General features: G+C 42.5%; 1 protein-coding gene across 1 annotated transcript; it reads right to left on the bottom strand.

The window, feature by feature from the left end:
- Nucleotides 1–278: 278 nt before the first annotated feature.
- Nucleotides 279–6,525, bottom strand: LOC133905465 (ankyrin repeat-containing protein At2g01680-like). The gene is made up of 3 exons (XM_062347252.1): nucleotides 5,721–6,525; nucleotides 1,213–1,832; nucleotides 279–1,121 (listed from the first exon to the last, which is right to left on the bottom strand). Exons 1-3 carry the CDS (start codon nucleotides 6,505–6,507, stop codon nucleotides 420–422), a joined length of 2,109 nt encoding a protein of 702 aa, XP_062203236.1. The 5' UTR covers nucleotides 6,508–6,525; the 3' UTR covers nucleotides 279–419.
- Nucleotides 6,526–9,996: the final 3,471 nt, after the last annotated feature.

Here is a 9,996-nt window from a genome sequence, read left to right as displayed (position 1 = left end):
TATGGTGACCGTCCCAAATCGTCTGCAGTAATGTATCCACCCTCGCTAGGCACGCTCTCGTGACGGCTGCAGGCTCAGAAAAAGTGTACTGGCAAGCCACGACATTCTCTCGTCTGTAAGGAGCCAACATCTAGTGTCACATGATTCCAATTTATCAAACACAAGTCCATTTCCTCGCTCGGACATATTATATTTCACTAGTACTACTAGCTAGATGATGAAGAAGAAAATTGAAAGATGGAAGGGATCCGAATGCTTCTGTTTAACAAGCGGCCCAACTTCTGCTGATCACCAATGATTCAAACAAGAACATAATGCGTATTGTTCATAAGAAACGTGTCCATTTCAAACAAGACGAAAAAACTTTCAAATTCATAAGAAATGTGTCCAAATCACCCTGATGCCTTTTGTTTAATTAACTAGTACCGTGATGCAAACTCTTGCCAGCCAAAGATTACTATGAGTGGCCAACACATGAGTAACACTACCTTAGAGATGCTAGATCTTAATACTGGCAGTATTCCTACTCTAACACATAACACTATCAAAAGTAAACAAAATTTTTCAATGATTGACGGAGCATGGAGGGCTCCTATTGAAACAATCACCACAATGACTGCAAGAGCAGTTTTAGCAGCAACTGGAGTAATCATGATATATACAGCAATTGCAAAGGCTATGGCCAAGGATCCTACCGCATTCAAAGATAACCAGATGGATATGTTATAGTGCATGTAGCGCATCGGCAACTCAACTGTAGGTGTTCCGGCAAACACAAGACTTAGGACGGCTAAGGATGAGCAGAAAAATGCTAATGTGTTTGCCATCAGGAATCCTTGAAATTGTTTCGATTGAGCCAGAGTTGGTGTTCCTCCGTAACTGTGGTCATCAGCTCTGTAACCCCCAGGTAAGGCAAAAGTAGCACCAAATGCCATCGTTGTAATTAGCACTAAGCCAACACTAAGAAATTGCGTTGAATCTGATACTATTTGAGATCCTTTCTCCTCACTTTTTGCTTCTGACAGAGGATTATGTTCTTTTTCCATACCATCATCCCGACGACAAATATGACGTGTAGCATTGGCAGATCTCAGTGTTTCCTGTATCAAAATTCGTGAATTCTGCAAAAGGAGATAGCAATACTATTTTTCATAATTTTTCCTCTAAACTTATGAAACATGTTAGAGAAAAGGGTGAAAGTATCTATATTACCAGCAAACAGTATAGCCCCGTGGGAATACTGCTGATAGAAAGTTCTCGTGGGGTATGCTGACTGTTGTTTGGTAAATTTAAGTCTACTTGTTTGTTCACAAATAAACAAGCAAAGATCCACCAATGCCCAACCTCCACAGCTAGATGGAGGGCACTGTTTCCATCATTGTCTTGCTTGTTCAAGATCGACGATAACGCTGGTGTTTGGCAGGCAAATCTGACTATATCATATCTCTTATTCTTGATGGCAACATGAAGAAAAGTTCTTCCATGAGAGTCGCGCAAACCGGCACAACCAGAATACTTTGATAGAAATATGATGACGGCTGAAATTCTACCTGCTGACGCAGCAATATGTATGGGGAACGACCCATTTTTGTCTGGTTGATATGCTGAATATGCATCTGCTTCCAGTAATTGCTTGGTAAGCTCCAATGGTGGTTCTGTTATATTTAAAAGAGTTCCAATACTTTTTCCATGTTTCACAGGCACAGCATACAGGGGAAGCATTCGAAATGTCTCACTTTCCAATGACAATGCAAAGTGTAGAGGCGTGTTTCCATGTTCATCTTGTTGTTTAGCAAGCTGCTTGTTCCATCCCAAAAGTAATTCTGTCATCTCTGCAAGTTTGTTCACCCAGTCCCATTAGTGTAGTTTAGTCTCAAATAAAATAAAGAAGCAAAGAGAGAAGGGGATCTACTCTCCCCTTTACTTAGGGGGCATGGATCATTTTGTACACATCGCCTGAAGACATAACAAATCTCGGGACTATATTTTGTGTCTCTTGTCCATTTTCAATTCTTCAGCATTTCATGGCTTCCCGATCAACAACGCAACCACAAAATATGCAACAAAACATTCAGTTTTGCCAACTTTGTGATTTTGCATATCCAGTTTCTTCATATATGGGTGAAACTTGGAACATGAAATTCGTTTGCTATATATGGAGTTAGAGCAAGTCTCGTGCTTTTTCAGCGTTGAAAGGGCAGCTTTTTGTGTATGTTATTTTCAGCGTGGCCATCTTTTTCACCTACCCACGTACCTCTTTCAAGGCTAGTAAAGAAAATCCTTACCGGAAATCCAAATCACCCCTGACAGTGGTAGATCTAATCCGTCTTAAGGGCATCTATTAACTAATTAAAGGAGACGATTCTCCACCATAGAAATAGCTTAAAAATTCTCAAAAATGCAAAACATCTGACTCTTGATTTTTTTGGACTCTGATTAAGATTGAGTCACAACCAATAGATCTATAAATACTTGGGCTGACTTAATTACATAGGAGACTAAGATCCATTTGTTAACTACCAACTTAATTAAGGTCCAATAGGATACAAATACTATTACAGAAAGGATAATCCCTATCCTCTTTCATTATCGGTTCGAAAATAACCGATAGTGATAAGGTATCACCAATGGTTCATAAGCTGAACTGGAAAATCTTACTGTGACTGCTTAAAAACCGGCACTGATAGTTATTATCATTGTATCACCAATGGTTCATAAGCTGAACTGGCAGATTTTACTGTGAATGCTTAAAACCGGCAATGATAGTTATTATCATTGTTAGTTCGTAGCTCGAACCAGTTATGATACATCACTGTATGTTCAAAAGCTCACCGATACTGCAATAATTGAGCCAATACAAACTAACAGTGATAATCCTTATCTCTATCGGCTCATATTTCAAACCAGTAATAATAAGTACTATTATTGTCGGTTTATATGCTCATTGACAAAGCAATAATTGAGCGAACGAATCGACATTGTTAATTATTATCACCGCTCGTTTATATTCCAAACCGGCATAGATAATTCTTTTATAAATCCTGAGCCTGTCTTACTCAGTCGTGCCCCATCTCACTTTGCTCCTAATATCCAAAAGCTACTCCCAAGGGGTAGTGGCGGTCGAAGTGGTGCAATGGTCACCATCACCACTGTGGCTACCTCTACCCCTTGTGCCTGGCTTTCATGTCCTCCGAGCTCGTCACCGTCTCGCCGACCTCGCTGTCCCACCATCTCTCGAACCTGTAGCCCCATCTCCCGGGCCCATCGCCCCATCTCTCGAGCCCGTCTCTCAATCACTCAAACCTGGCTCCCCATCTCCCCATGTCCCCAACCAAATGAGTGACAAGTTGAGTAGTTAGATTGTGGCAATAGGCAGATCTAAATGAGTGGTAGAAAATATATTTGCTTCAAGATGATTGTGTTTTCATTTAGATATATTATTGCCACTCAGATAACGTAAGATATAAAGCGAATGGCACAAGGTGGCTGTACCAAGAGCTCTTCGACATTCCCAATATGAAGAGCTATTGGTACAATAGCTTTACAACATCTATTCCTATTTATCTAAGTTTGAGATGTAAAATACTCTATCATAATATTTTGGTATGATGTCTCTATCTAAGTTTGAGATCAAACTTAAGTAGATCATCATACTGAAGAGTTTGCGGTAGAGTATTTTTGCACATATGGATAGATTATGACTGCTGGTTCTCAGCTTGAACTGACAGTGATACTTACTATCATTGCTGGTTCATAACTTGGCTGTGATAATCGATGATTATCACTACTGCTATTTTATTACTAGTTTCAAAACTGATAGTGATGCAAATTTTAGACCCGCAGTAATAGTCTTTTCTATAGTAGTAGTGAGACTGTTGTATCAGGCCAATCTATCAACAATCAACTTAAGCAAGGACCCAGACAATCGATTTGGATCCATTTACCAACAACTAACTTTAGTAACACCCCAAGAATCAGGTGTATTAGGATCAAGTAGATTATTTTTTTAGAGTTACAAGATGTAAACAGACAAGATACGGATTATACCATGCAAGTTTTAATACAAGGATGAAGAAAGTAAAAACATTTAGAGAATCAATAGAACAAAATGAAAACTATTTTCAACTAAAAAGTAGAGGAGACACATAAAAGTTAGATGATGTAAAAAATCATGTGAAAGGTTAACTGTCTAATTGTGTAGGCTAATTAGCTAGAAAAATTCTTAAATCCTAAAGTCAAAATAGCTTAGCAATACTTAAAGAAGGAAAAAATAGGTGACGAAAGAAAATCTTGGTATTCTTAATAATAGTGAATTCTATATTATAGTAGTTAAAATAACAGTTTTAACCATAGGAATTAGAATTGTATAACGAAATGATCATATACTTAGTTTAGCCATGCAACTGCACGGCCTAATAAGCTAGTTTATACACTACTGTTGTCTGATAGATCGTATTTTTCATCCATATAATCTAAAAGATAAAGGGTCACACTAAAATTCAGTCGACTGAATTTTCGGTTTCGTTCGGTCAATGCACAGTAACAACTAAATCAAGATCAGATGGTCGTTGACTCTTCTTCAACCTCTCGTCCGAACCGATTCAATCGCGTTCTCTCTCGCTCTCGTGTGCTCGTCCCTGCCTCCCATCCTCCTCTGGTCATCCCCAACGGCATCCTAGCCGCTGGGTCCGCCTCCACCACCCCCTGCCACGCTAACCCATCGGCTGAGACGCCCCCAGCCTGGCCCACCAGGCGTCCATCACTCGCCTGCGACTACCAGCATCCCAGCCGCCTCGCCGTGCCGCTCCCGCGCTCGCCTCCTCCGCCTAGCTGGCCACCCTCCCGCAAACCCATTTCTATGCCCACCAGCCATTAGAGCCCACCAAAAACCCCCTCCCCTAACCCAGCAACCCTAACCTGGTGGCAGTGCGCGCGTTCACACGGTCGAGTGAAGAATCACGCTACTTCAGTCCAGTGCACAGTAGTAAATACGAAAGATAAAAGACAATCCTTAAAATGAATTGTATCTTATTGACCCCACAACCCCTTTTTGCACGCACCAACAAATCTCTAGTGTGCAGCAGAGGTGAAATCTTCTATACAATGGTGCACACGTACATCTCTTCGAGAGCTAAAACATTCACTCAAGAGGCGGTTGTTTCCTTAAACAACCATCCCTATCTCTCCCTCTTAAATCATAAAAAAATTCAACATGGCAAAGCTATTAGATAGCTATATAACGGCTCACGTGGACCAATGTAAGTGCCCTAAGGCGTGGGCCATATTTGAGTAACAAACTTGAAAACTTACAAAAGTTTCTTTCATGGTATTGTTCATTCCTCTATTTTCATAACTTTTCACAAAAGAAATCAGAAGTTGAAAGTTTTTGCCGATTAGTAGGCAGTGTTGGTGCTCATTTTATAGGCTTTTCCAATTCTCAACTCCGGTACATTTCTACACGAATAACATGTGAAATTGAAGGCACCTCGTTTGCTTTTGGGTGATAAAAATTTATGATGGTGTTGGTTAATTAGAGATACTTACGACAATGTTCAACTATCCTAACTAGCTACAAATTTACATTACACGAGAGAGTATCAATACGGCAATTTCAAATCTAGCTGTGTGCAATTGCACGACCAATTGAAACCACCTTTGAAAATTGGACAGATGATAATTCAAGTGCATAATTAAAATTTGGAAATGTAAATGTTGGGCACCTTTGCTACGAAGAACCGCCGCATGCAATGCAGTTTGTCCATCCGGTCCAGAGTAGGACAGCCGGTTGTCCCTCGCGTACAGCTCCCGCGCGATGCCGTACCGGCACAGCGAGATTGCCAGGAACAGCGGCGAAGTGCCGTTGTCCGGGACACGAGCCAGGCACGGGTCCGCCGTCATCAGTACGTCCACCGCGCGCGTGTCGGCGGCGCGGATCGCCTCGTGCAACACCGTCTCCCCGATCCCGTTCCGCACCCTCAGGATCGCCTCCACCCTCCCCTCGTTGTCGCTGCCACCTACTTCCTCCTCCGCTCTAGCCAGATCGACGAGGAGGGAAAGCATGGCGACATTGCCTGCCCTGGAGGCGCGGTGCAGCGGCGTGTTTCCCCCTCTGTTTGGTGCGCCCAACAGGTGCCTGGCCTTGTCGTAGATCACCTTGGCATTCTTCAGGTGCCCGTCGCCGTTTCCAGCGGCTGCAACGACGTGGAGCGCTGAGTCCCCGTCTGGGGTGACGCCGTGCAGGAATGATGATGCCCGCACGGAGGAGCTCGCCGTGGCGCCATTGTCGATCTCGACAACGACGGCTGGAGATGCCACGACCATGCTGTTAGGACGAGGACGATGCTCCATCGCTGCATCTTGATCTTCCCTATTGAGAAGGCTCGTCAATTGCTCGTGGCAGCCATGGGATGCCGCCATGAGAAGCTCGGGGTGCATGGGTGTGGGTACATGTACATTCTCGACGGCAGCCAGGCTGCCGGATTGCTCAGCCGTGTTGCTAGAAGCCATATCACCACAGACGCGTGCTGTGGCTGGTGCACCATGTGCGATATCACCCCAGACGTCCAGCTTATTTACATGTTGAGTTGCTCAAACTTCAAGTAAGGAATATGAAATGTTGAAGATAATTTACGTGTGGCATCATGTCCTTTTTTTATTCAAAATTTGGTTTGCATCGAACGCAAGGGATATGTTCCTTTATTTGCATCTGGCAACACGCAACGAATGGCAACAAAATTACACTATAAAAAACCCCTTTACTATCGACCCATAGAAAAGTTTCACTGTCGATTTTAGAGTCGACAGTGGGCAATAGACAGTGATAGTTCCTGACTATCACTGCTGGTTTGGGACCAGCAGTAAAGGGGTTATCATTACCGGCTGAAGGTTTCAGCCGGTAGTGATAGTCGGGCGCCCCACGCCTACACAAGTCACAAGTCACGTGATTTCTCGCGTGAAATACACTCGCATGCGGTTCGTGGCACTCAAATTCGAAACCTCTCAGCTCACGCGATACGTCCTTACCAACCCACCACAGAAGTACTAGTGATATCATTAGCATATGCAATCCTTTTGATATCTTCTGTCTAAAACTTCAAACCATTTTTTGATATCTAAATGACATCAAATGAAAAAGTTGTCAACTACAAAATTATAGATCTCGCTGAGGGCTACAGTTCAAATTTTGTCTCCATCCGACTTCGTATAAAAAAGTTATGAATTTTTAAAAATAAGCTATCATCCACAAACACTGCCGACTCTACCATGAGCCGGCAATGATACTATCACTACCGGCTCATAGCTAGAGCCGATAGTGAAATCTTAACTATCACTGTCGACTCCAGCCACCAACTGACAGTGATGTTCGAGACAGTGATAGTGGATTTTTACTACTGATTTTTTTCGAATGATCTTTTAGTGTCAGTCTAAGATACGAACCGGTAGTGATATTTTATCACTGTCGGCTCGTAAGAAATCGATAGTGATGAACCGATATATAAGTCTATTTCTGCAGTAGTATTATTTTATGAATGCCAAGAACCTGCAAGAACTAGCTGAGCACTTCTTCTTTAACTATCGAGGACGGTGAATGTAAAGTTCAACAAGAGCTAGCTCAGCCAAATTTGGATCTGGGGTAAACAAGCCCGTCAAACTATCAGATTTCCATGAAAGCTCTCTTGGCTTGCAACGATAAGGGGAATAATGTTTTCTTTCTACTTTAGTGTCCTCCAAGTTTTTTGATTATCCGGATAGCCATCAATCTACTCACTTTATCCCTTGAACTACTCAAACCAGGATTTGTCCTTAACAAGTCTTGTTTAATATTGGAGCTTTGTATGACGACAGATGTCATCATTACTATAAAATGAAATATCATGATAATTTTCTATGGTTGTTTGCATGTATTGACTTGCACTACTATAGAAAATATTATCACTGCCGGTTCAGAATTGGCATCGGTGCTAATTTATAAATCGGATCAAAATTAGCATCAGTGCCAGCTTATGAACCGATAATGATAGTAAGTATTATTGCCGGCTTATTAACTGATAGTGTAGTAAGTATTATTGCCGGTTTGAATCAAGAACCGATAGTGATAATCCAACTATCACTGCTGGTTCAAGCTAAGAACCGACAGTGATAAACCATCTACATCTGCAAAAATACTCTACTGCGAACTCTTTAGCATGGGGATCTATCTAAACTTAGACAGAGACCCAAGCTGAAATATTAGCGGTAGAGTATTTTATATCTAAATGTACATTCATAATGAAAAATAAGAACGAATATTGCAAAGTTGCTATACCCATAGCTTTTCTGACGTTCTAAGTTGCAAAGAGATCCTGATATAGTAGCCCTGTGCTATCCGTTTTACATCTTGCGCTATATGCGTGACAATAGTAAGTCTAAATGAATAGCAAAACACTATTATCTTGAAGCGAATATGCTTTTTGCCATTCATTTAGATGTACTTATTGTCATAATCTTTAACACTCAAACTTAGCCACTCAATTAGTTGGGGAGATAGGGAGACAGCCAGGAGATGAGGAGATGGGGCTACGGTCTAGGGAGATGAGGAGATGGGGCTATCGGTAGACGACGAGGTTGGTGAGGGGCTTGGAGATGGCGAGGTGGTGGCTATGGGCTCAGAGACGGCGATGTGGCTATGGGCTTAGAGACAGCGAGGTAGTGGCTACATGCTCAGAGACGGCAGGGTAGCTATGAGCTTAGAAATGGCGAGGTTGGTGATAGGCTTGGAGACAGCAAGGTGCCTACAGGCTCAGAGACGGTGAGGTGGCTACATGGAAGCTGGGCACAAGGGGTAGAAGGGGCTACAGTGGCGACGGTGACCACCACTCCACTTCGACCGTCACTACCCCTCGGGAGCGACTTCTTGAGATTGGAAACGAAGTTTGATGGGTTATGACTGAGGGAGACATGATCGGTTTATAGAAGAATTATCATTGGCAGTTTGGAATACGAACCGGTAGTGATAATTATTATCACTGCCAGTTCGTCTTCGCTCAATTCTTGCACCATCAGTGAGAATTTGAACTGGCAGTAATAAACCATATCACTACCGGTTTGCAATACGAGCCAACAAAGATAAGTATTATCATTACTGGTTTGTTTTGCCTCAATTATTGCTCTACCAGCGACCTTTTGAACCAGCAGTGATAATTATTATCACTGCTGTAGCGAACATGGCCCTCTTAGAACATGTATGTGATTTTGGTGATTAATAACAACAGTCAATGAGACTAACATGTTTGTCAAGTATATGCTTTAGTAAGTCTCATGGATGCAAGACATGAAGAAGCCACCGATGGCAGGACAAATATTTATTGAATTGGAGATGTCCCAGAAAAGTGGTACACATTGGATGTTTCGGGGATCAGCAAGGTGTACATGCCGGAGTGTTTCTGATAGAGAAGGAGAAAGTTGAAGAAGACGCCAGATGGTCTGGTGCTTAGAGGTTTGTACATGCCGAAGCATTCCAAAGGAAAGACTAGAAGATGTTACGCACCAGATGGTCTAGCGCTCTAAAGTTCTACATACCGGAATGTTTTGTGCAGAGAAGAAATAGCTCAGTTGGCAGCAGAAGATATGCATGTTGGATGGTTTGGCGCTCTAAAGATGGTGCACACCGGAGTAATTTGTCCGGAGAAGATGTTAACAGCTAGTTTGGCGTGGTTGTACACATCGGATGATCCGGCAATAAATATTGGCTACACCAGAGTATTTTGCATAGAAAGAAGTGGCACGATTTGGCTCAAGTGTACACGCCGGATTGTCCAATGATGGAGTTGAAGGCAATGCCAGAGTATCTATTGTTCAGAATGGTCTTGAGTGGAGTTCCGACAACTAGTTTGTGGAGGATGTACACGCCGGATGGTCCGGTGAGTACAATGTGTTTACACTGGATCATCCGACATATACAAAAAAGTTGAGCCATTGGGACAACAACTAGTCCGCAGGGTTGAGGCTATAAATACC

Source organism: Phragmites australis, chromosome 22 (genome assembly GCF_958298935.1).
Source record: "Phragmites australis chromosome 22, lpPhrAust1.1, whole genome shotgun sequence".
NCBI classification, from domain to species: Eukaryota; Viridiplantae; Streptophyta; class Magnoliopsida; order Poales; family Poaceae; genus Phragmites; species Phragmites australis.
Note: the sequence above shows the minus strand (reverse complement) of the source record. Positions and strands in the feature narration are given on the sequence as shown.

Coding starts and splice junctions, on each gene's coding strand:
- LOC133905465 (XM_062347252.1), bottom strand. CDS start 6,507: ATGGCTTCTAGCAACACGGCTGAGCAATCCGGCAGCCTGGCTGCCGTC. Junction 1,833..5,720: donor GGCGGTTCTTCGTAGCAAAG/GTGCCCAACATT, acceptor ACAAACTTGCAG/AGATGACAGAATTACTTTTG. Junction 1,122..1,212: donor CGGGGCTATACTGTTTGCTG/GTAATATAGATA, acceptor CTCCTTTTGCAG/AATTCACGAATTTTGATACA.